This window comes from Carettochelys insculpta, chromosome 4, assembly GCF_033958435.1.
Source record: "Carettochelys insculpta isolate YL-2023 chromosome 4, ASM3395843v1, whole genome shotgun sequence".
Classification (NCBI taxonomy): Eukaryota; Metazoa; Chordata; order Testudines; family Carettochelyidae; genus Carettochelys; species Carettochelys insculpta.
The window spans coordinates 55,263,792-55,290,791 of NC_134140.1; the positions used below are offsets into that span (position 1 = coordinate 55,263,792).

General features: G+C 39.1%; 1 protein-coding gene across 2 annotated transcripts; it reads right to left on the minus strand.

The window, feature by feature from the left end:
• Positions 1 to 659: 659 nt before the first annotated feature.
• On the minus strand, positions 660 to 26,342 carry FGL1 (fibrinogen like 1). 2 transcript variants are annotated; one of them, XM_074991828.1, is made up of 9 exons: positions 26,263 to 26,308; positions 22,942 to 22,995; positions 22,543 to 22,618; positions 17,682 to 17,862; positions 12,356 to 12,515; positions 9,689 to 9,786; positions 7,751 to 7,839; positions 6,619 to 6,806; positions 660 to 3,947 (listed from the first exon to the last, which is right to left on the minus strand). In XM_074991828.1, exons 3-9 carry the CDS (start codon positions 22,606 to 22,608, stop codon positions 3,788 to 3,790), a joined length of 942 nt encoding a protein of 313 aa, XP_074847929.1. In that variant the 5' UTR covers positions 22,609 to 22,618; positions 22,942 to 22,995; positions 26,263 to 26,308; the 3' UTR covers positions 660 to 3,787. The 2 variants fall into 2 exon arrangements, with proteins under 2 accessions (XP_074847929.1, XP_074847928.1); XM_074991827.1 differs by lacking the exon at positions 22,942 to 22,995 and having other exon boundaries at positions 26,263 to 26,342.
• Positions 26,343 to 27,000: the final 658 nt, after the last annotated feature.

The window sequence follows — 27,000 nt, forward strand, 5'->3', positions numbered from 1 at the left end:
CAGGTGGCCGTTTTCTTGTGTAGAGCTGGGGAAAATGCATATAACAGTTTGCGTTAAGACTGTGTTGTGACCGGACTCATGCTTGTATGAGGATAGATATAATGTTTGCTATTACTTTCCTTATACGATGGGTTTTTTTTTAGTTTTTATATTTATCTTGCTGCCATTGGAATACATATCTCCCAACTGAAACCTCTGCTCCTTGTAACTGTGCTTCTCCTTCTCACAGTCATCCATACCACCACCTTGCCAGTAGAAGCTACTTGTGATCAATTAGTGCATCTTCAAGTGTTTAAGTTCTGCTACTCCTTGGATGACCCTTACTATTTTCTGCACTGTACTTGCCAAGCCCAGGTCTCTATCAAATAGCTTTTCTGCTACTGAATCAGCAATGAAAAGTCTGCTGGCAAAAGCAAATCAGGCTTTTAGTACTTTAAGTCTAGACATACTGACAGTAAGATAAGATAGAATCTGTCAGCTATCATGGGGTGTAAAATGAGAATAGCCTAGAGTCAACTTTCATTTATTTTGGAGGATAATATGGGGAAAATGATCCTGTTAGCCACTTCTACTCATTTTGGCTTGTTCCAAATCCCATATGAATTCTACCTCTTATTCCTGTGTTCCCACTGAATGAAATATAACAAACTAGATTTGATATTACAGAATTTGTTTATTGTACATCACGCAGCTGCAATACATGGCTCAGTAGTATAAAGTCTGAGCTACATTGAATGTGATGACAGAACAAAAGTGTGCCAATGAGCAGCATGATATAAGGATCTAAACAGAACTGGCTACAACAGCTTTTCAGAACAGAATGTAGAGATAGATATCATATTGATTCTAAAAAAACCCTCATACCTAACTGAGCTTCTTTTAAAAAGTTTCTGCTATGGCTTGATCCTATAGCCACTCAGTCCATAGAGCACACTTTCAAGGCAAAAGGAGTTCTGCATGAAAAGTAGCTTCAGCATCACTCCCCCTGTATTATAGTTAGAGAGGGTAATGACACCTCTAGATAAGGTTACTTAATGCTTTCCATTATAATATGTTGTCATCTGTTGGTTATAGTTTTGCCAAATTTTAACTGTTTGGGCTGAGATTTCCCATACTGGGTGTCTGCTTAAATCTAACGTTTTTGTTATTTTTAGACGAAGGGAGGAGAGAAATGTCAGCAAAAACAAGGGAGCCATTTCCTAGAATGAGATTAAACAAAATTCTTACAGTTCAATTGAAAAACTCTAGTATAGCCATGCTTTGGAATGTGAACTTGAAAAATACAAGTCAGGGATTGTCATTTGCTTTTCTTTGAAAAAAAAAACCCAAAAATAACCCACCACACACAAATCTGCCTTTTCAAAAGTCTCAGTTTACACATGGTCAGTAGATAGACTTTTGCATTTCAGTTATCCAATCTCTACTTTCATTCTCTATCTTGTAGCTACAGGGGGCAAGTTAAAGTTTGCCTTAAATTGCTTCTTCTGGCTGCTGTAACTGGCTGTGAGCAGGAAGACTCTCTCTCCAGCACGCATAAGCACTCCCCTACAAGACCCCAAAAAGTTTGGAGGAAGATTTTTCCTGACTTGAATGCAGAAGGGACATAACCCAGATTGTGTGTGGGGTGGGGAGGGGAGGATTTCAGGATACCAGAGAGAATAGATTGAAACTAAGACGCTGGTGTGGGTGAGTGGGACTGGCTGCACAAAGAGACTTGTACTGGAAGCCAGAGAAAGGGGAGGATGCTACATTGAGATTGGATGAGAGGCCTATGGGAGCAGGGGGTGAAAAAAATTGGACTGACTGAGCAAGGAAACCAGATCAAAGAGCCTGGGTCAGGGGAACACTGGGCGTTGGAAGGGGAGTCTGGATGTGACTGGGCAAGCACTCTGTGAGGGTATCCACTGGGACTCATTTGGAAAGGATCTGCAAGGAGGAAGAGAGCCAGGACTTGGAAAGGAACAGGCTAAATGGAACAATGGCAAAAAGGACCAGGCTGGTTCAGGTGAAAGTCTCACAAGGGTCTGTTACCTGTAAAGCATATCATACTTCAGAATCCAGACTGCAAGTCCAGATTCCTAAGTTTCATCATTCCTGTGCTGTCTGCAAATATCTGTGAAACCCTGTGTGAAAGGGTGTATTTAATTTCCTCTCTAATCACTAGTTCATATAGAAGATGACGCTTCACTGCTGCTGCTATCAGTTACTCCATGGGCTCAAGCGGCAGCAGTCTGTGCTGTGAATCTAAGGCTCTCAACCCTGCTGGGTGTCATGATGGAAATCCTGGGGGTGACAGGTGTTCAGATTTTCTTTAAAATTACACACAAATGACATTACAAGAATGTTAAGTCTGCTAAAGTGAGCACTGAAAAGTTTGGAAGTGCCAGAACCAAAATTGCCCAAATAACCTTAATTTGGCTCCCTTGTACATACGTATTATGTTTTTAATTACAGGATCACACATTTTTCCACTGGTCCTTTTCCACTTCAGTACACAGCATGTCTACTCATAGGTGTACAGCAACAACCTCTGGCTTGAAATGATTTCCATCACATACAGTTTGGTTCAGTGGCTCTCAGTACCCCAAGTAAACAAATAGTTCCAGTAGTCCCATTTCTACTAATTTTGGTTCCAATTTGAAATAATTGCAACCTGATTTTTCAAGTATTTTGAGTTATGTAGTACTCTCTGTTCAAAGTACAGTTTCCATTTACTTAAATTGTAACTACGAGTGCTCAAGTCAGGCACTTAGAAAACTAAGAACACATAATTCAGACCATCTGTTTAAAAACTTGGTCCAAGCAACTTGCCAGCATCGCATAGGAACAGTATGGTAAAGGAAGGGATAAGACACAATTTTCCAGGATAGCACTAAAGTACCTTAACAACAAGACCACCCTTTCTTTTCTTTCAGGCCTCTCTCACATTCACTATTCTTCTTTCAATCTCTGCAACGAATCAGTCCGTGATCCTACAAATACGACATGCATTCGACACAACCAAGTTTCATTCCCAGAAATAGTCCATTTTGTGCACTGATTGAGGCACCCGTTAACATTCTTTTAATGCCATTTTTGTGTATAATATTCAGTCACCTTGTTTTTAAGACAATATAGTGAATCTAGTTTGTATTTTTCCCTTATATTCTATTTTTTGTGCATAGATTTAGATAGAAGTGGTTTCCAAATGGAAAAAAGTCCAAAACAGGGTGACCCCAGTTGGCACCTCCTCCTATACTCCAGTCCCTAGAAGGCACAGAAAGTACCAGTTGCATATCAGCCTAATCTCACGTCCTAAGGGAGGTCAGGTGATATTCCCACAGCTGTCCTTCCACAGAGATTCTGCCACTGTAGGCTGCTTTGAATTCCATGGGGGATTCCAAAAGGAGCTTCACCAGCAGATGCTACAATAGCAGTGCACTCATCCTCCCTGACCAATACCTCCCATTTTTGGGGAGGTCCTGGCACTCACTGTGCCGGTCAATCAAGTGGAAGCTCCCCTGCTTCTCAGGATCTATTGCTAAATATTCTAGGGGTGAAAGTTGCCATAAAGCTTGAGTGAATTTTGTGCGGTCGCATTAACAGTCCCATACACATTATTTGTATCTCCAGGTTCAAAGCCAGATTCTATTCTCATTTATACCCATATAACATCACTGACTGTAATTAAGTTATTCCAGATTTATACAGGGTTATCAGGCTGGGGGTGAGGGAGAACCTGACTGTCTGGCTTAATTTGGATGAATCTGCTAACAGATTAACTGGATGAATTATATTAACTAGATATTTAAACAACATTGGGTTCAAAGTCTGCTGGTCTGACTTTCATGACAACAGATTTCAGGGAATACCACCACCCATGCCATGTGTACCAAACAATTCCATTGTCTGTCTTTGCTGTATAAGGTCCTTTGTAGTATATGCCGTTCAGGTTGGCAGAGTGACACCTGGTGGGAAAGAAAGGGAAACCAAAATTACGAGACATGTTAGTTAAACAAATCGGTTTTGTCTGAAAGCTTCAGGGATTTGTAGTTATTTCATAAGCCAAAGAAATCACTATGTTGATGACAGTCTAGTTTGACAGCTGCAGGAATTTGCATTCATGGGGTTCAATGCTGCTAAACAATAAAGGCTAAATTAGAGCACGATTTCAAGGGTTCTTAGCAGCTTCAAAACAAAACGTTCTTTGTTCCTTGACTCCACTCCAGTAACGTTATTAGTTCACTGATATTTCACCTACTAATCTTTTTCACTAGAGAATGTTTCCAGACTTGTTAAGATCATACCTAGCAACAAGTGTATGTGGCAATGAAAGCTTTCTGAAAGGAGTGAGGCATTGTTCCTCTGTTCTGGAGCAATTGCTCTAAAATCTTTGTTTACTGCTGACACTTGGAGTTTCATATGCAGAAATAATCACCATCAGCTCAGCTATTAAACAAGTGATTTCATATTTGTTGGAAGAATAGGAGATCTCTCTGCATGTAGGCATTCTGGCCATCCTCTGACAGCTGGATCATATGAATTGCCATTTTAACTGGTATCTTTTTCCGGCTCTTTAATACACTGCAACTGTGTAAGTTACATTTGTAACTGTCAGAGAAGTACTTTGCCTTGCCACTGCCTCTTTCCCTCATTAATTTTGTTTCCATGAGGAAGGAGGAGGCTGGGATGCTTGTGACCACATGGACAATTTAGCAGTTTTATTTGGAGGTTTTTGTAATGAATCAGTGTATCTGTAGCACTGGGTTACAGCATTATACCAACCGCTGGGTTGCTATTTTGTTGTTAGTAACTAGTTGGACAGATTTTTAAAAAAGTAGCCTTTAAGAAGATTTTAAAAAGAAAACAATTCAGAATGAGCCTTGAGGATATAAGTTTGCACAGGTTTATACTCAGTTACAGGGAACTGAAATAGAAGCAGTAATAAAAGCCATATGTTAAAATTGTTATTTATCTTGTTGTCCATTGCAAATACTGTTTAAAAATTGAATCATGCTTACCCCTGCTGAAAGTTTATGATCTGCAGATATAAAAGGTGGCTTTGAGTTTCAAAATGATGAACTGGTGATAGAACTGACATGCCTAATATGTCATATGTTTTTCGTACTGGCACTGCTTACTCAAGCACAAACTTATGCAGCAAAGGCATAGGGGATAACATAATGACTAGCTCTTGGACATCCTTATAGACTTCTTTAAATGTATTTCCTTCTTTTGTGGAAGTGGACAAAAATGGGTTTTGTTGAAGTACCATAAGCTAAGAATAACAAAACTTCAGTTGGTTCTGAGAAGCAAAGAAGCACAATAGCAGAACTACACAAATATTGCATAACAGTCTGGGTATGGAAATAACTGGACTTGCAGAATAAATACAACTGGCATATGATTTATTGATTATATATGTCAGGGACTCAGCTTATGCAAAATTGCTATTCATGAAGGTATGCTTTTTTAATGTTACACTGCCAAGCCTGGCGGGCTCATGTATTTTAGAAATAGCTTATTTCCATTTCTAATGTCCTCCTGATCCCTTATTTTTGAAGGCAAAACCAGCATTTCAATAGATTTTTAAATAAAAAACAAATTTCTAGCCAGCTGGGAAAGCCTGTATAAACCAACTAAGACCACTGCTTCTCCCAGTGATTGCTAATGTTTGCATGACAAATGAGTGTTCTCAATGCTTTCATTTCATTGCGTTTGTCTGCTTTGTTCTTGTGTACAGGCAGAATACTGAAATATGAAAGCATTCTGCTGAACGTGTCAGTGATTGGTTCAAGATAAGTGCTTACTCAACAAAATGGCAGAAGCTAGGAAGTGGGATAATTTCCTTAAAAATGAGAAGTCCTGTGGCACCTTATAGACTAACAGATATTTTGGAGCATAAGCTTTCATGGGCAAAGACCCACTTTGCCAGATGCATCTGATGAAGTGGGTCTTTGTCCATGAAAGCTTATGCTCCAAAATATCAGTTAGTCTATGAGGTGCCACAGGACTTCTCATTGTTTTTCCAAATACAGACTAACACTGGTACCCCTATGATAATTTTATTAGCATCTTTTGTCTTTAATCCAGAACATAGCTTCTACAAGACAGTATTATAGGAGAAGCCTGATTATCCAGCATCCCTGGGGAACAGGGGTTGCTGGATAACCAAATTTTCCAATTAGGTCGAGTGAGGCTACTGGCCCTGAATCATCAGCCCTGTGGGGCCAGGGGCACTTCATCTAGCCTCAGTAAAACAACTGGACCTGCTCCATCAACCCTAGCTAGGAAGTTGACCCCACTGCCACCAGCCCTGCTGCTGTTGGCCACAGCCAGGAAGGCTGGGCCTGCTCTGCCAGCCCCATCATGGAAGGCAGCCCTCCAGCCACCTGCCGCGCAGCAGCTGGCCCCAGCCAGGCAGCCAGCCCCAGCCAGAATGCCAGTGTAACACAGGGGTGTCAGGCCAGGAGTTTGTTCAGGTGTCAGACTCAGATGTGGGCAAGTGCTGAGGTGTGTGAGATGGGGTGAATGACAGATTACCCAATTACTATTAATTATACTAATCCTACCTAATATTATGTTTCTACATTTTAGATATCACAATTACTAGTGTGGATATTCTTGTGAGCTACCTACCGGTTAAACCACCAACCAGCTGTGTCCTCCTCAGCACAGTTCCCTTCATAGTTGTCATTGTCTCTGTCTTGTGTGCTAAATTTCATTCCTCGATGATCAGCCCACCATTTCACTTCAGGGTGAAACCCCCCAGAAAGGGAGTCACCAGCAGTGCCAGAGTATTCACCACAGCTCAGCTGGTATGAGCTCTAATGAGAAATGGGAAGTAAAATGAGAGTCATCTGTGGGTGCTGTTAACAAATACAGGTATGAACTAGGAAATATACACATTCCATTCAGTTCTTTATTAAAAATTCAAAAATAGCATGTTATTTAGTTCTTGCTGTTTAAACACAGCATAAAAGGAAACTGGGAGAGTTTCAGTAACACAAAAGAATTTTCAAGAACTTTAAATAACTGACTATAAAGTGGGCTTTTAGGGATCAATTCTGCAAGAATTCTGCAAGAGTTCTATAAGCCACTGAATGCTTTTAACTCCTACCACCTTCAAAACAATGGGATTTTATATTAGCGGCTGTTTAGGGTACTCAGCTCCTACCAAGAGGCACTCAGCATAATTATGCCATTTGGTCCCAGTGCACAGGGTACCCTTGCCTAAATTTAAGCCTATATAGTCCTAGTCAATGGACTTGAGCAAGACTACTCATATGCTCAAAATTAGCCACAGATTTACGCACCTTGTTAACAAAGGATATTCTCCTTACTAGCTCCCCTTTAACAGAACTGATTTTATTTAATAATAGATTTATGTTGAACATTTTAATGTCAGTAAATCTTGGTAATTAACATCATTGATAACATCAGCAAAGTTCTTTGAAAACTGCCTATTGTTAAAATGTTGCAGAAAAGCCAGAAAATTAATTTTAAGTCTTTAAAAGATAGGCACCCAGTATAACTATGTGAAACCAATTTATGAACTTAAACCAATGTTACCTAATCAAAAATTCCACGCTGTTGGAGAGGAAAAAATGTATTAATAGGACATATTAGAAAACCATATATGTATAGCTTCCACAATTTTCATATAGTTATATGCCCTAATATACTATTTTCCTATTGTCTAGAGAATCCAAACTTTCATTTTTTTAAACAAGAATTTACTGATTAATGAAGTTATTCAGTATTTTATTACCTCTTCATCCGCAACTCTGAAGTTTTCATATTGTGCAAAGCGCCGTTCTCCTTCGAAATCAGAGAGATCTATTCTAAGGGTATAGTTTCCTTAATAAAACAAAAATGTATTCATGTTAAATCAACCTTTCTCAGCATACCTCAGAACAAAGCCATTGTGTCACACAAAAAGACTAAAATTATATTTAAGTTTCTTCTATCATGAATACAAATTATATTCTTGAATGTATTCTTTCTAATTTTTTTTCTTACCACTTAAGCATTTCTTGCTATTCCTTGTTTTACAACAATTTAGGAGACTAATTTAAAGAAGATGGTGCCAGAACAATTGCTGGGATCTTTGTTCATATGGATTTGTTCCATAACTTTTAAAATATGTAAATATAATGTGAAAATACAAAGGCCCATAGGAGAAAAACACAGGCCATAAAACTAACTGGTAGATAATCACTAAGGTATAGAGGTGACTCATTCCTGTTGACAATGGGGGAGCAGAGGTAGACAAAGTGAAGGCAGCCGGCCCAAGCAGTGTTAGTCCATATGAGCATGCTCAATAGAAGCCAAGCAGCAAATCTGATGGGGGGAGGGCACATGACCTGCATGCCCTCTCACGCACCATCTCTGCTAAAGCCACATTTTCTTGTGAAGGTCTATAGCTGTGAGTACAACACAGCCTACAATGCTTGGAATCAAACGTTAAACATACAGAGTGATCTGTATCAGAAACTGATGGAGTTACACTGGTACAAGCTTTCCAATTTAAGCCAGGATTTGTGAGCTGCTGACGAAAGTTGGAAAGAAGAGCGAGCTATAATGCTGGATTTGCTCTTCCTCAAAGTTTGGGGGAATTTGCATCCAAATCCAAAATTTGAGCCTTAGGTTTCTCTGTAGATTAGTAAATTAAACAATCAGAGCCAAATCCTCAGATGATATAAACTGACATCTTTCTACTGACTACAGTGGAATGGTTCCAAATTTAAGACAGCTGAAGATATGGCCTTAAATGCATAGAATAAACTCTTTCACTTACACCCATTCAACCCCATTGACCCAAGTTCTTATCTAAGATTAGAGTATGTTCAAAGGTTGATAGAGCGATGAAGGAAATGGCACCAATGTGAACTGTCAGCAGGTAGAAAGTCTGCCTTTTGAGTGTTTTGGGAGGAGGAATGAGTAGACTAAACAGAAGCATGACATCTAGCAACCAATAATTTAGTCCTGGTCTACACTAGGATATTAGGTCAATATAACTATGTTGCTCGGGGTTATGAAAAATTCACATCTCTGAGTGAGACAATTAAACCAACCTAACGTCCATTGTGACTACTGCCTCAGATGACATCTCCAGTGAACCGTTACAGAGGGGCAGCTGTACCAATGCAGTGTTTTAAGTGTAAGCAAGCCCTTAGAGGAATACATGTTAGGACAATTGGAGAATAACAGCCTACAATTAATAGAAATATGATCACTCCTGTCACCATGCCCATGAGTAAGGAGAAATAAGAAAACACCCAAACCTGCATAGTCAGTCAGACTGTGTCATGTATGTTGCCATAACAAGTCCTGATTAAATGGAACTGATGCAGTTCGCTGACTGGCTCACAAGTGTTATTTAAAGTGATGAAGTTCTGGTGGGTGAAGGAAAGATCTAGGACCACTTGAGGGCTTGAGATCGGTGGATCATTGTTCTGTAGAGAGTCCCTGTACACTACTGGCACACTGGCCCAATGAGAGTTTGAATCTTTTATTAGGAACTGAGATCCAGATTTTGATGTAGTTTACACTATTGTAAATTCTGAATAATCCCATTCAAATTAGTGGTTCAGATTGTATCAGAACCTGGTCCTGGAAGAGCAAACTAACAAGCATAAACAGATGGTGGATTTGCCTGAGTTGCAAAGACTGCTAATGAAGAAGAATATTTCTTAATAAGTCTTACCTTGATTGGTGAGATAGTGAAGGTTTTTATTTCCAAGCCAATATTCACCATTTGTCAAAGTAAAATTCCCAAAACCTTGTTCATAGTCAGCCCACAGTCTGAAAATAAAATTGAAACTAACAATTTGGGACAATCAAAGAGGATAATAAGTTTGCTACGAACTACAGCATTTTTAACCTCATAGTCTTATACAATATCAAGGTGCTACTAAATGACTATTGCAGCATGATTATGGCCTCACCTGGTTTTAAACTAATGTAACTGTATTGACTTATATGAAGTTACTTCTGATTTGCACACATGGAAGTGAGAGGCTGCCATTTTGGCTTGGTCAACCCTAGAAGATTAGGTCAAATTTAAGTAACTTAAGTCAAATTTCTAAGGGATCAGTTCACACTACAGGAGTCATTCCACAGTCTTGCTCACATTTTGCCTACTTTCAGTTGTTCAGCCTCTCATGGTAAAAACCCCTTCCACCACCTCATAATGCTATTGGGAAGACTAGTTATATTACTACATAAAATGTACCTAGTAGTTTTTAGATTAAATGTACAATAATTCTGGGAGAAAAAAATTCCTATTGGTAACTAGTACATTTAAAAAATTGAAAATAAGTTAGTGAAACAGAAGACATGAAATCACTATAGATATCAACTGACAATAAAATCAAATACATTGCTAGCATATGCAGCATGAAATGGCAATGTGAGACTGAAAATTTGCTAATAATGAACTTGCCTCAAGATTCAATTGTGTTTCTCTGTGTTGAGGTATTGTTTACTGGTAACTGCAGAGATATCAGCAGTGAGGTTCAGCACTTGTGGAAGAGGCTAGCTTAGCATGCCCTATGGATGTGTAATGAATGATACCGGTTGTACTCATTAGAAGTAAAAGGGGAAGCAAAATGTCAGACTGTAAAAGATCTATATTTACCACAGCGTGTTATTATGCAGTAAGCTGCGATATTATAAAAATTATTAAAAACAAATGGATAACAGGGTAATGCATGAGGTGTCATTAAAGTTAACTGAATATGAGTTATATAAGAATATTAAAACCATGTTGGACTCGGTATGGTCTGATTGATTGAACACAGGGCTGGGAATCAGGACTTTGAGCTATTGAATTGTAGCCCTGCCTTTACCCAGATTGTTTTATTTTATCTCTAACATCTTGGCATCTCAGTTTCCCCCATTTATAAAATGAGCATAGTAATACCTACAAAACTAGTTGACATTTTTGTCCAAAAAATATTTTACCTAAAACTGTGTTTTGAACACAATAACTACCCTCCAAGTAGCACCTGCCTTACATAGAATGTTTAAACTTTTCATTCCTGAAAACCAATTTATAAAATAAAACAAACCACAACAAAACCCTGGCACACAAAATCCACACAAAATGGTGCCTGAAAGTGAAATACTTTAGTTTTCAGCCAAAAATTAAAATATTTCAGCCAACTGTATATTTTTGTTTCTTTCATGCCTCCTTGGTGACTCACAAGAGTTGCTGTTCAGTTGTCCACCCTCCTTTATAAGTTGAACTCACCAGACTCCATCTCCTATAATGCACCACAGTCAGGGATTTGCTAATTCCTGTGGCACAAAATGGGAGATGTAGTCCAACCCCGGAGCTTGGCCTACACAGGAAAACCAAGCATGAGGCACCTGAACTGTCACTCCAATGGGGCAATGAAGTGTCATTTCTGAAGCAAACTATTTTGCTTTTCATTTTTTTTCTGAAAAGACCAGGTTTGCCCTGGAACACTCTCTCCTCCCCCATTTTTCAATTATTTTTAATATATAACTATCTGCCTCACAGTTTTTTTAAAGAATTCCCTAGTTTAGTATTTATACAACTCAGAACATGTTAGATGCTATTTTGGTGTTTATTAATGAGATGAAAATGAGCTCAGTTACACACAGTAGGACACTGGTGCTTTGAACACCTCAAATACTGCTCTAAAAGGAAATAACCCAGTGTAGCAAATAGCCATGTTTTTTCTGTGGCCCACTATGGTTAGAAATTAATATGGGTGTGGTGTTAACCACAAAAAATTAGGACAGTATTGTAATTAGAGGTGTGTAGCCGTAATTCATTTGGATAGCATAAGGAGGGAAAAGAGCAGCAGCTCATAGATCCAGTTTAGGTATGTTGTCCCCTTTCCTAGGTACAGCATTTAGGTCCTTACATACCCTGCATCACTACAGGACCACAGCACCTCAAACAGTATTTTATTTTATCCTTGCAACACCAAGAGGTAGTTGCTATTACATCCATTTCACAGATGAGGTACAGAAAAATTAAGACCCTGATTCCACATGGTAATTAAGTATGTACCCAGCTTCAAGCACAGGACTAGTCCCAAGGGCTTCAGTGGATTGTTTTTAAAAGATAGTTTAAAGTTAGATTAATTGTCACTTACTTTAAATTAGGCCTAAGTAACATAGCCAGGGCCACACAAACAGTCTGAGACAGAGTCAGGAATTGAACCAAGAACTTTGGCATTCCCCCCTGGTAGCTTACATACAAAATCGTCACTCCTCTCTTTTCACTGCTGATAATCCTTTATAGGGAGAGTTTGAGACTTAATATTTAATATGGTCACACCTGGTCTCAGATGCCTGTGGTTTGTGTGGAGTCATAATTGCCATCTGCAATACCTACCTGTCAAATTTCTGGCTGCCATCAGAACGTCTCTGAAAAACAGTCCAGCCTCCCCCCTCTGACATGTCACAGTAGGCTAGGAACTCCTTAGGGCTCTCAAGAGGTTTCATCTTGTAAAATCCGCTACGTTTATATCCATCGTTGTAGATCTCTGCACAATCTGCTTAAAATTTTACGAATATCGGTTGACAGATTTTTTTTCAGTCCTATACTTAATACTGAAAACAAACTTCACCAAGAAGGACTTTCATCAACATAACTAATATATGGTAACAACAGTGCTTTTTTTTTTTTTGTGCCGGTACTGAGTACTGGCACATTGGCAGCCCCAGCTGTGGGATTTGCTGGGGAAGGGGCATGGAGCCAGTTCCTCTTTTTTTTCTTACAAAAAAAGCACTGGGTAACGATATAAAATTTGTGTATTAGCAAGGATGGTGCACAGTAAATACCCATGAAGAGATTTTTACATCGATCTTTGTTTTATTGTTTTCATTTACTACCACAAGGACAATTCTGTAAAAATATGAAACAGTTTTTCTGACATTTCTTCAAAGAAATTTCTCCCACAGACCTCCTCTTTACAATACTCATTAAATACGGTACTCCTGATTTGGCTGTTATTTACACTGACATAAATCGTATGATTTAGATCTGTGTTCCTTAAACTTTTTGGGGACAAACAATAATGTCTTTCACGAGGAACACCTATGAAAATTTGCTTCAGAAAATTGTCACGAGACCAAAAACAAACAAAAAACCCCCCAAAAACAAAAAACCTGCCCCCCAAAAACAAACATCATCATATTCAGCAAAACCAAAATGAAGTAATTTAATCAGGTATCATAGCAATGAAGCAGTAACATTTGATCTGGATTTAATAACAGAAGATATATACCATCCGTGTATTTTTGCAAATGCTTGAAGCACACTTGCAAGCTGTTCACGAAACACCAGTGTTCCATGGAACACGGTTTAAGAAGCACCAATTTAGATGCAGTCACTTTGAGTTACATTTGCTGTAACTCCTTAGGATCTGGGCACATCTCTGCCACCTCCCCAAATATAAAAGCACCCACTAACTTTAGTGGGAGATCCATGTGTGACGGTGCTACAAAATAGAACAGCCACAAACACCAGGACAGAGTCATCGTTAGGAGACGAACAACAAATGTTGAACCTGATACGCTGTTGCACCTTCTGAAGAATGAGTCCAAACTAATTTCAATGTGTAAAATGTACTCTGATTTGATATTATTTTGTTCTCACTTTGTTCTGGTATAAGCGATTGACTGAAGTTCAGAGGAATGAAAAGAAAGAACAAATCAGGCCCAAATGATTGCACAAGAGTGATATAATTCTATAATCTTTTTTCCTCCTAGGAGTTAGTTTTATAGGAAAGGAGTTCTTTGTTTATATCTAATCTACCATCAAGCTGTCAGTCACACAGGCAAGTCATACAATTTTCAATTCTTTCTGTTTTTCCTGGCAAGGGTAGAAGTGATTAACTGCAAGCTTTACCTCTAAAATCTTTATGGATTTATTGGCTGAGATTCAGCCAACATTTTGTTTTTTTAATTGCATCTGTTGGCCAGTTTTGAATGTTCTGAACTTTTTCTTTCTCCCTTGTGAAAGCCCCAGTGCGTTTTAGACCAGAACATAAACAATTTATCCTGAAAACAAATGGCTGTGCCAGGGCTTGAACAGATTCTGGTAAAAAAGAGATACGTAAATATGATCTAAGCCCATGTATGGGAGGAATGTGAAGAATGTTTATTGTATAGCCTCAAATTTTCAAAACACATGATTTTTTTTCAGCAGAGCTCCAAGTTGGCAAAATACTTAAAAATGTGTTTGAGCACGTTTCAGTGTTTGGCTGGACTGTCACCTAACTCCCTTAATTTAAATTATTTTTAATGAAAGGAAAATCTTGCCTCCTCTTCCACGCAAGTGCAGAGCAGGATTTGAAGACCTAACACCAGCTGCATCCACGGTGCAGGATGGCACTCAGCTCAGCTTCTTGAGGACGTCTGTGCCTGACTGTGGAGATGGGTTATGGTTTGGTCCCTGTGGGGAAAGGCCCTTGTGGGGTCCTTTTTCTGTGAAGTGTCCTGTGCATGTTGTACAAGTACAAAACCACCACCAGTGATGATATTATCGTTAATAAATGGAATATTCCATAGGCCTTTCTCCTGTATAAGGGCCATTGGGACAACAGGAAAGAAGATTCTCTCCCAAAAATTGTTGGGTAGAGTCTTTTATTATACGAAGGCATGTCTCGACATAAGATGGAATAGACACATACACAGTTATTTAAGCACCCGAACATTTAAAAAATTTTAAACTGCAGCAAGGGAGGTTTAAGTTGGACATTAGGAAAAAGTTCCTAACTGTCAGGGTGGTCAAACAGTGGAGTAAATTGCTTAGGGAGGTTGTGGAATCTCCATCGCTGGAGATATTTAAGAACAGGTTAGATAGATGTCTATCAGGGATGGTTTAGACAGTACTTGGTCCTGCCATGAGGGTAGGGAGCTGAACTTGATAGGCTCCTGAGGTCCCTTCCAGTCCTAGTGTTCTATGATCTATGGTCTATGAATCCTTTCTAGCAAGCTGCTTATGTCTGTATTGATTCTTGATTTTCCACACAGACCTGACATGGCAAAATTACAGCCGAACAGCAACGACAGCAACGTGCACAGAGGAGAGCATATTGGATGCTTTGAACTCAGTTAATGTTCGGTATGATTCTATTGATTTAAACAGAGTTACATAATGGGTGGATTTGGTCCTTTAGGACTCAGGAAGTGAATGACCGAGATGCCTCAGGAGGGAAAGAATATTTTATTTAGAAGTACAACAAACCTGCTGTACTCTTTCAACAGAAATGCCTTGAAAATGGTCAAAGTAGCTTCATCTGTCATAAAGACAGATATTCAGTATGATTAAGCTTTTTTCTTTTTGAGCCCTTGGCTGCCAAATGTAGTTCCTTCAAGTGGCTGACAATTTATGAAATTTCAAGATGTCTTTTCATGGGTGTGTAACCTATCTTAAAGGTTGCCCTCCAGCCGTATCAATATTTTTCATTTCCTCAAAGATTCTCACTGTCCCATAGGCATTATATATGTTAGATCAAAACTGGAGCTTCAAATCCTGCATGGAAGATGAACACTTGCTTCCACTGGCAGAGTGGTTTTAATAATGAATGTGATGTGTTGGTGACAGGACAACAGAGGAAAAAGAATACCTTTGGGTGTTTTTCTTTATAATACCAAAGACAAAAAAGCCCAACAATAATTAATTTCTCCATATCTTGCTAGCAAATATGGCAAGACCAGGTGAAATATGGCCCCCTGAATATTAGAAGAGATAATGAAATGGGGCCCAACACTACAATTGTGCTGAAAGACCCTACTGCTTTACTTCAGTGGGAGTCCATGCAAAGTGCCTGCTCTGCATAACAGACAGTGCCTTACCCAGTGAGGACCTGCTCTGTTTGTGCCTCTAGATGCTACTTTAAAACAAAAAAAACAAGAAGAGTTGCAAGATACCCTTAGTTGAGGTTCTTAATCTGAAGGAAAAAACCCTCACATGCATGACAATTGGGTATTCTCATTTCTATGTTATTCATGTTGTCCTTATAAAGACACTTAAATGCTTAAAGATGCAATTAGTGCCTTGTAGGATTTTCACAAAGTTCTTAAGCATGTTACGTCTAATGCTGACTGTCAATGGGAATTAGGCATGTAAGCCAACAAGGCACCTTTGGGAGTAACAACGCTACATCTCTGCTGCAACTCTAGTCACCTTCCCTTTGGAAATCTGTCTTCTAACTATACTTGATCAAACATTTTCAATGGATTAGTCATCATATGGTTGTCTATGTCCATTGTCCTTCCTAATCTTTTAGCCTTCCTTCAGCAGGAGTGGAGATGGTAATTGACCAATGTCTTAGTGCTTGTCTAGACACAGAGCTAGCAGATTATGATGGGCAAAAAAGAGAAACCTGAAGTTTCTATTAGCTGACTATAATGTTGCCACTCATTCAATTTTCACCTGGATAGTTTAGGTTTCAGTTTGTGTGTCCAAGTGCCATTTGACAAGCCCTGATGTCTGATTATTGTTTTTAAATTTTTATTTCTTTTAACTGTGGACACCACTCACTGACCATTTGAATTTAAGCCACTGAGACATACTTAACCAGCATATACCAGCATTGTAAGGAATGGAAGAGTGCCCAGCCAATCATAGCCCAGCACCCTACTGCCCAGTGCATCACACACCACAGCCCTCCCTGTCCCACTCACACCCAATAGCCCCACTGGGGAAATTTCAGAAAGTTTTATAAAAATTATATATGAAGTCTGCACTGGCTTCTGGTCACCCACCAACAGGATTCTAATGCTTTATTAGCTTGTACTGTTCTATATGGTCTTGCTTCATGTGTCCTGTTGAGCTGGTAGTGTCTATGCTTTTTGGAAGAAATCAAGATACATGGTATTGCATTGCTGGGTGTTTCTAAAATTAAATTGAAAACAGTTGGGAGTTAAACTTGTTCTGCAGCTGGAAATGATTATTAAAAACATATCTGAAAGGGCTTTGCCCTTGCTCTTCTAGTCTCTTAATTCAGGCTCTGTTTATATTCATAGGGAATGTGATTCTAAACAGAACGTAGTTGTGGGGTTTTTTTTTAAATTCTTTTATTTGTATCACATTCTTTAAAGCATAGATAATTATTTCCCTGCTGGTTTTACGCTTTTTAAATTACAGTTTCACCTCGTTCTGAATTTTAATGTCAGAGCAGCTGATTTAGACTGAGATGGTGGGAAGTGAGGTCCAAAACTGAGGGCCCCTCATGAAGAATAAGCTTGTCAAACAGATACATTTACTTTATACTGTGGGATGCTTGATCTTGAATACCATCATTCACTACAGCTGTAGCAGTAGCACACTGGGAGAAGGGGATTCTTGGTTAGGTAATGATCAGGATTCTTACATTTTTATAGGTCTCCTTAAAGTCTGAGGCTATCACCTTAAAATCTACTCAGAAACCAGCAGGTAGCTAGAACAGATCTAAAGCATGCTGCATCTTTTGAAGCAGCTTCATTTTCTGGACAATTTTAAGATGTAGCTCCGTGCAGAATGCATTGCCCAATCTGATTTCAAAATAGCAAAGGTCTAGATAATGGGAGAATGCTCTGTCTTGGCTGGACAGTTTCCTGGGGGGAAATTTTAAAGCACAACTAACACTGAAGTCTCAGTTGTACTAGCCTTGAAAACATATACACTACTTCAAATAGAAACAACTTGAAAAGAAGAAAGAAATTCTAACCTGCATATTGTCTTTTTTCTCCCAAGTCAATAAAGCTGTTTACACCTCCTTTGTCATGGTATTGAATCTCCTTCTCTTGTAACAGCTGCACAATTTTTAGCTGCTGCTGTTTCACACGATACTCCAGAAGTCTAACCTGGGCCTTGAGCCTCAGCTGCTCTTGAAAACAACTCTGTAGAGTCTAGCGGGGAAAAAGAACACTTGCTTTTAGAGTTAACATTTGTAAAAGTATCTTTAGTATTAATAAATCACTTGATTCAAGAACACAGTTCTCACCAATGTGGCAATTGATTATGATTAGTCTGCCCTACTACCCCCACCTTTATTTAAAATTATGGAGTATACTACAGAGCGGCTACATATGATCCATAATTTACTCACACCTCTCATTAAAACACACTTCTTCCATGGCCTCTTCAAACAATAGTCTACTTTTATATTTTATAAATAAGGAATTTACACCACTTGGAGAATAGATATTATATCCTGGGGATGGATGGTCCACAACCCCATTATCATTTGCAGGAGGGGCTCTGGTAGAGATTGTTATTGTAAGGAGCCCATCATAGAGAGCGCCTCCCTCATATCTTCCCATCAGGGAAATGGTTTGGTTCACAGAAAACAGGTTGAGAAATCTGCCCCAAACCTTATAGATCCCCAAAGGTCTCAGGAAATATAAGACTTTAGGTATTTTTCAGCTTTGCTCTCTACGCCCCATTACAATTGTGTTTCATGTAATTTTAGGGTACAGTACAAGCTTCTTAGGGCAGGGACACAGACTTCCTTTGTGTGTGCATTGTAATTTGCCACCCTCACTGCCAGCACTCACAAAAAAATTGTTCATTCACAAGTTGCTGATGAACATGCAGAATAAATGCTAAGTAGAAAGAACCTGATTCACTATTATCAGGTTACATCAGGGCAAGGTTGATATCAAATGCTAACATTCTGGCAGTGGTCTAGTGGTACAAAAAGAAATGGGTAAACTACATACACTCCATATTCCTCTGTGAGAAGCGTGTAACATTTGTTCACCTTTGACTGTACTGTTGCATTCTAGTCTGGTAGTTTTGGTGTATTGAAGACTCTGTTGGTATCATAAGCTATTAGTATGAGTGGTGATAGTCCTGACTGGGTCATTCACTAGCCTGAAGTCTTATCTTCACTTTCAGGCCCTTCATGTCTACCCCTACTATAGTTACTATATCTCTAATTCAGTGTCAGATGGTTGACTCTTGCCTCTGATCAGTTGCTATCAGCCTCCATTACCCCTAGTTAAGTTTTCCAATGGTTATATTTGCGCATTCTCATGCTGCCCTTCATGCTCAGAAGGCGCTTCCGCTAAACATCCATAAACACATATAACTGGTCTTTAAATCCCTCTTTAAAACCTGCCTCTGCTGTGAAGCCTAAAATATCTTGATAATGGTAGCCTGTTCACATGCTGAGCCTACAGCCTCTGAGGCAGATCAATAGTGTCTTTTTGTTCCCTTGTACTCATCTTTTGTCTATCTGTACCTCTGTTGTCTCTTGTCTTGTATGTTGAGCAGGGATCGTCTTTTGGTTCTGTGCTTATGCAGCATCTTGCACAAAGGAACCCCAGTCTTAGACTAGGTCTAAAGGTGCTACAATAATATAAATAATAATGATAATGCAGATGGATAAACCGAGGCAAAGAAATGTAAATAAAGTGCCCAAGGTCACACAGTAAATCACTGGCATAATCCAGAACCCTTGAGTCTTAATCCTTAATCACTTTACAAAGATTCCTAGAAAATTAGCAATAATCAGAAGTTAATGTTTATTTTATACATTCTTGATAATATAGACGAGACTTCTGCGGAGGAAGATAAATTCAAATCTGGAGGATATCTCCAAATGGAACTCCACCAGTCATTTTCAGTCTAAATTACTTATTATCATTTTAAGATTATTGAGAGCCTTAAAACAAATTATTCTAAACTTTGCATTTTAAACTGAGGTTTTCTTTTGATGTTCTTTAAATACTTGCAAGTGTATTTAGAACTCATTCAAGATCAACATACAATATTTCCACTGCTTTGCAGCTGTAGTCAGTAGAAGAAACTGGAAAACACTATGAAAATACACCCTTGAAGAAAGAGACTAATGATCCCTATGTTGATTGGTACTAGGTGGCTATCAAAGGATAAGTGGCAGGTAATAGAACCAAAGGAAGGCACTGCCTTCCCAAAAAGACTGAGGTGGCCCTCCCCACCATGCCCTGGCCAGCTGAAAAAGCTGGGGCTCCAGCTGTGGTGTGGCTGACAGGTTGGCCACTTGAGAAGGCTGGGGCGGGAGCTGGAGCCACATGGCTGTTGCTGGGGCCAGGATCAGAGCTGGGCCACATGGCTGCCCAGCTGCTGCTGAGCTGGACCCAGGGCTGAGCAGCTGCTCCGAAGGCTGGGGCCACATGGATCCCTAGCCAGGGTTGGGGCTGTGGCTGTCAGGCCAACAGGCTGGGTGTTGGAGCTATATAGCTGCCCAGTGGCCACAGCCACAGCCACAGCCACAGCTGTGGGGCTGCTGGGACTGGGGCCACTGGCTGCTCTTGGGACTAGAGCTGCCCGGCTACTCACGGGGCTGCAGGGGCAGGGGGAAATTAGGGTTGCTCAGCACTACGGTGGAGGAGGCATGTAATAGTCTTTGGTGGGGAGAGGCAGCAGGACCAGGGTGAATTGCCATAATGGGGGCAGGGCTCTGGTGGGCCTGGAAGGGGTGGGGCTGGGGCTTTTATCAAAGCATTGTAAGTAGTGTTGGATAGATGGTACCATAGAATAGGAACTGATTGAAAAGAGAATCAAACAACATCTGTCTAGCCAGGCAGGAACAGTACTGACTTTGAGATTTTGTGTCTCTCACTCTCTTTGTTGCAGACCTCCAAACAGGACCTGTAAGGCTTTGCCGATGACCAGCAGTAAGTGTCTCAGGTCTGGAATACCAGACCTCTTTCCCATGGGGACAATCATAGACCAGTTCCATAACTTCTATGTGGATCAGATGTAGGGGGTTCAGACAACCTGTTACTCCAGTTTTACTAGGGTGACCGTCCATCCCACCATTCCATTTTTGGCCAGGACAGCCCCGTATTTTGGGTGCCAGGAAGGTGTCCTGATTTTTTTAACAAAGGGGCTAATTGCCCCATATTCCTGCAGGGGTGTGAAACCACTCCTGTCCAGGGTGGCCTGACTCTGGCGGCTCCTGACAGGAGCCTGGAAACTGACCAGCAGAGCAGCTGATCAGTTTTCCCACTCCGATGAGTGGCAGAGAGCTGGTGCCTGGCCACAGGAATAGGAAAATAGACCAGAGGTGCTGCACTGGTGCCAGTTCCCCACCACTCAGAGTCACGTTAACCTGGAGCAGAGAGGCGGATCTCTAAGTTGTAGAGGTAGTAGTTAAATTTGTAATTGTGGATGAAATTTTGCAAAAATATGGTGTAGAGAGAGAATAAAAGGAGACAAAGGACAGAGCCCTGTGGAACCCTGTGAGAAAGCTGAGATTCATGCAACTTGAGTGTGGGTATCTCGGGGTTCTAATGTAAAAATATTATGATACTATAAGAATTAGAGATATGTTCTTTTGGTTGTGACTCTATCTCAGTAGATAGCACTGTCACTGATTTAAACCAGATTGAAGGTAGACTTTTCTGTCAGCTTTACTGACTACAGTTGTTTATACCATACATATTAAAAAGTAATTTTTCAAGGCTGCTGACAGCTCTAGTCTTGGACGCATTATCCCATATTTAACCCAGTTGCTGTTATTAATATGCATATGTATCCTCTGTTTTCTTCATTTTGTAACTCTTTAAGAACCCACATCCTTCCTCCAAAAACTACAGGTTGAACCTCTCTAGTCTAGCACCCTCAGGACCTGACTGGTGCCAAACAAGAAAATTTGCTGGACCACGGGAGGTCAGTATTGTCTAGCATATTGCCAATACTCCCATGGCTTACTGGGCTCTTAGACGATGCTTACAGATAAATTAGAGCTAAATAACAGCACAGAATGCTGAGAGCCAGGACTGGTGGCTGTAAACAAACTTTATGGGACCACAGGAAACTTGGCCATACCCATAAGTGGACCTTTGGCTAACTCAAACCATGCCAGATGGATGTTGACGGACTCTAGACTGGTGGATTAGAGAGGTTCACCCTGTACTTCAAATTAGGCTAAGGACTTAAAAGTACTTGAATAGAATTATTCATTTGCATGGTCCTCTTTTTGAGGACTTTCACGAGATGAAACAGTGTTTCCCTGACATTACAAAAACCCTGGACTATGTTTCAGAGTGCTCCCAGTTTAATCATCTCCAAGTCAGCCAAAGTACAGAAGCTTCCCACTGAAAACTCAAAGAGAGAAAATGGACTTCATGCTAATGTAATGGTATTTTTTTTACACTTCGGTCAATGAATTTGCACAGAAATGAAGCAATTCTAAGTTTCTCCCCTTTATTTGATTTAATATGCATTTGTTTCCACCCTCTAAGCTTTCAGACAAAATGAGAAATGGAAGTGACAGAATACAGGAATCTAAAAGTCACTTCTTGTGGTAGTTCTAGGCCAACCACAATAAGAAATTACTGTCAAATAAGTACTCTTCCCACCCCACAGCCTCAGACCCAAGATCAGTTTCAGGAGTTTTCCAGGAGGCAAGAAATCTGGCTGATGTTCGTTATATTAAAAAACTTTCGGTTGCTTCTCCAAACCATCCTTCTGAACTTTTTGAAGTTAACCCATCACTAAAGGTAAAATTAGATTAATATAACTTATTTTTGACTTATTCTATTCAGTTAGAAATAAGCAAAGTCATTATAAATACAAATGCAATTACTAAAACTTACCGAGTTGCCAATGACCATTATTAAACAGTTCGCAAGGACAAAATGAAACAGTTTCAAAATCTTCATTCCGAAGAAACTGGAAAAAAAAAAAACACCAATCAGACCTACATTGATTAAATGTTATATTTAGTCCTTTAAAATGAATAGAAAAAGCTTCTGATGGCAGAGAAACCCAGACTTTTTTCATATATCATGAACAAGCCAAAAAAAAGGGGGGAGGCAGCCCCAAGTCATTTCCTGCCCTTCACATGCCACTTTTAATAGATCTCCAATATTCGTCTGAAGGAGTAGTGAAAGTACTGAAAGTAGTGAAAAGTTTTCATACAAAGATATGCAGAGGCTAGGAAAACACAAAATTGCACGAATGTGAAACCAAAAACAGACAAAAACCTCACTCACCCCCAATGACTTTGGAAAAAGCAGGCTTAGGATAATGTTGAGTCTGCACTGGTTCTAGAGAAAATATGGACAAGATAATATAAAAGGTAGGATAAATTTGGCTCTAAGTTACATCAACAGAACTGAAAGCTGAATTTGCTTGAACTTGAAAAGTTGTCAATTAGGAAGCCCTCCAGTCAGCAAGAAAGAATATAAGATAATGAAACCTCTGCCACAGAATTACTATTAGGAATATGTAGAATAGAAGCAGCGATATTGAACTTCACTTCCACTAATGACAACAACAGGGTTGCCAGACCTCCATGACTGGCTTGGAGTTTCCAAGAGTTGAAGCTTAATCTTTAATTAAGGATGATATTATGTGATGAAGCCTCCAGGAATACAGTATGTCCTGTCAAACTGCATTTGAAAATATTGCTTGGAGTATGTTGGACTGTGAAGTACATTACATTTTAAACTGCTTTATTTAAGTTGTAAACTATCATTTCATATTCCAAAAAGTAAGCATTTTTAATGTAATGGTTTATCATCGTATCAGTGCTTCAACATTAACACAATTAGCTTCACAATTTTGTGTATGGCAGTGTTATTATCCACACTTTGGAAATGGGGAACTAAGTGAACTCACGTTTATCTTCATGAGAAAGCTGTGTTGGTTTAACTTGAATTGGGTTATATAATAGATTTAGTTAAACGGGTGAAAACTGCTCTTGAAACACACATTTCTGGTTTATTTCAGTTTAACAAACTCATTTTTAATTGACTTCAACTCAACCAAACTAACCCTGGTTTAAACTGAAATAAGAGTGTCCACAGAGCCTTTTGCACTAATTAGATTATTTTGAAAACCACATTCAGTTAAACCAATGCAAGGTTGTTGTTAGACATTGCCTAATATACAGCAAGATTCTGTTCCAGTAAAGCACTTCAGCATGTGCATGACAGAGAAAAGTTCTATGGAAATTTCCACTCAGTTTATTTATGCATGCATGTGCAATGCCAATGGAACACTGGCAGATTGTTCTTCATATTGTATAACAAAAAACAGCATGCATGTGTGAAGAATGTTTTTCTAAACTCTTATACCTCAGCCAACTCAGATCTCATGTTCATGAGACCTCAGAAAAGTGCATGTCCTAGATCCTGTACCTCTGCCAAATGTCAAATTTCTATCACCTTCATTTTGCATATCTTTAGATTTTTTGTAAGACAGGGCATATTTCCCTCCATGTAATTTATTATGCTTGAAAATGGCTCAGCTGCTGAAATGTTCAGAATAAAAATTATTCTGGGACAGAAAACAAATGAATCAAAATTCAGCCAAAAATTTGAAACTTTGAAGAAAGTGAAAATGACCATTTAGAATCAAAACCCCTGAGCAATCTCAATATAGGTGTTGCTACGTGCCATAGACTGGAGTTTTCAAAGTTACCTAGGGGATTAGGATACCAAACTCCCATTAGTTTTAATGGAAACTAAGCATCCAGTTCTCGTAAGAACTTCTTCAAAACAAATTAGTTCTTTATTCATAGAAACATAACAAATCAGAGAAAAAATTAACTGCTAGATAGACTGGAGAGTCTACAGAACTATGACTCCATAGTAAGACAGGGTGAGGCAGGAGTTCTCATTAGTCATTGCCTTCCTTAAATCTAATTATAGGGGCTACCACCAATATGAAGAGTTGTCCCTGTTTTAAAAGTCTGCCCTGAGGTAAGCACTCACAACCATGAGCCGCTCCAGACAGCTTGACAGGTTATATCCTCAGGCTAATCCCATTGCCTGTGTAAACAGTTAAATTAATTTTACGCAGTTACTTAACACATAATGAAAAAATGTCCTTACAGGGTAAAAGGATTCATCAAGAAAGTCTCTCCTTACATTAGAGTCAGTGGTTACAAATAAACATGCACTTGATAAAAACAGCAAACAAGCCTACTGATTCCAATAAAGCGGACACATAATTAAATAACTAGACATAACACAGCTGAAATCAGTCACATGATTTTAATGAATATTTTTCTGTTGGTGACTTCAGAGACTCCAGAGAGATGATATGTGCTGAATAATTATAAAGACTTTCCCTCTAACACCAACATTTGCCCATACAGCAAACAGAAATTATGTATATAGGAGGTCTTCTCCCAAAAGACCTATACCATAAAGGACAGATCTTACAGATTCACTGTCACCAAATTTCCACACACCCTGAAGGGCCATAGGTAAAGATAAAACTTAAAGAAATCTTTTTCTCATCTGTTGGCACAAACTACTACCATTCCAGCCAAAGGAGAATCATCTTTAGGTAAAGCAGTGTCAAGTCATAGAGCAAAAACTTGAGATGTTCTGACTTTCCATCCGTAAGAGGATAGTGGTACCTACACACTATAATTAAGATATTGGTGTTGGGGGAGTGTATGGCTCTCGGGGTTATTTTAAATTATTTCACTGAAGAGGAAGGGGAAAAAAGCCAGGTAGCTGTCTTTAAACTTACTTCTTCCATGCCTACCCTGTGCATGGAATTTCACCCCCACTGTTTATGTTCTAGTCACTACTTCCCCTCAGTTCAAATTCTTCCTAAAATTCACTTATCCTTGAATGCTTTTCAGTTGAAATACACTCAACAGACATTAACACCATCAAAAAAACATACGCTGCTAAAATATTGGACTCCCAACATGTGGTTTGGTTTTGTTTTTGTCTGCCTGAATTTTGTGGATTGCAAGCTATCTGAGGTTTGCACTCGTGATCAGTGGTAGCACAGTGCCAAGAACATGGATGGTGCTAAGCAAATAAAATAATTGTCAAGAAACTTCACAGCAGAGCAAAACCTCCTGCTAAAAATGTAAATTGGTCAGCATACGACTTGCAAGAAAATATTTTTCCTTGCATTCCTAAGAATTACCAAAATCTAAAACACTCTAATGAACAAAGTAATAACTTCATTATTCAAGTTCTGCACTGTGTTGTATTAGCTAATATCATCTTTGGAAATGCACCCACTTTTTCTGAAATACAGTAATTAATTTAGCCCATTTTAAGACCTAAAAACACTGTTGTCATAGCTCACACATCAATGTGTTAAAAATATATTTAGGATTACAGATCTTATTTTAGGATTTATTGAATAACATAACTAAATGTTTTAGCAAAGTATCTAGATCCACCCTTAATAACATCACACAACTAGAGATCATTAAAACAGTACACTATCGGTTCAAAATGTCCATTTTTGTTCAGCACTGTAGAAAGTACCCCAAATTCCTGTTTGTACCCTCAAACCCAACTACCATCTTTACCTTTACTCTAGACACAACTTACGATAGTTAAATCTTCCTAGCTGATGCAAAGAATTCCACAGACTTTTCCAGAGTGAGATTGTTTTTGCTATTAAATTCTGTAATGCTGAGACTTAGGTCTCTAATGAGTCAGCAAGCAGGAATGTTACTGAAGAGTTACAATGATTAGGACCATAACTAAATTGTAACATAGCAAAGAGAAGAATACAATGTAGTCCCTAATATACACCCTGGAAAGAAAGAAAGCATTCCTCATCAGGACAGCACTTCAGCATATGCTTAATATTAAGCACATGCTTAAGTGCTTTCCTGAATAAGGCCACAAATTTTTTAGACTTAAGAAACACACAGGAATGTTTAATGTATTCCATCAATAGATTAAAAAGATTAATTGACAGCTGTGTAATAGATTACGTAGTAGAGGTCGGAGAATGAAGAATGCTTGCAAAAACATACACAAAGTAATTTAGAGAGAGCCAAGGGGGCAAGACGCAGAGAAATATTGTTGATACAAGGCAGGACATTTAAACTATAATGGACAAACACAGGGAAAGTTTATTATTGTTTTACTGACATCTTATATGCACGTGAGCCTACTGATTTTGTTAGGATATAGTCCTACTATTATGGAGTAATTTGAAGCTGAACAAACATACATTTTCCATGTATGTTTGTTCAGATAAAAAAATTGAATTTGACTGTTGGCACTTCATTTCTGTTGGCTTTCCAAGATCAGCCAAGCAAATGAGTGTACTGGAAG

What these genes read in the sequence shown, in the direction of transcription:
- FGL1 (XM_074991827.1), bottom strand. Translation starts at nt 22,608, where the DNA reads ATGAAGATTTTGAAACTGTTTCATTTTGTCCTTGCGAACTGTTTAATA. An exon ending in AGAAAAAAGACAATATGCAG is followed by an intron (nt 12,516 to 17,681) that starts GTTAGAATTTCT and finishes AATTTTAAGCAG; the next exon opens with ATTGTGCAGAGATCTACAAC. An exon ending in GGCAGCCAGAAATTTGACAG is followed by an intron (nt 9,787 to 12,355) that starts GTAGGTATTGCA and finishes TTTTATTTTCAG; the next exon opens with ACTGTGGGCTGACTATGAAC.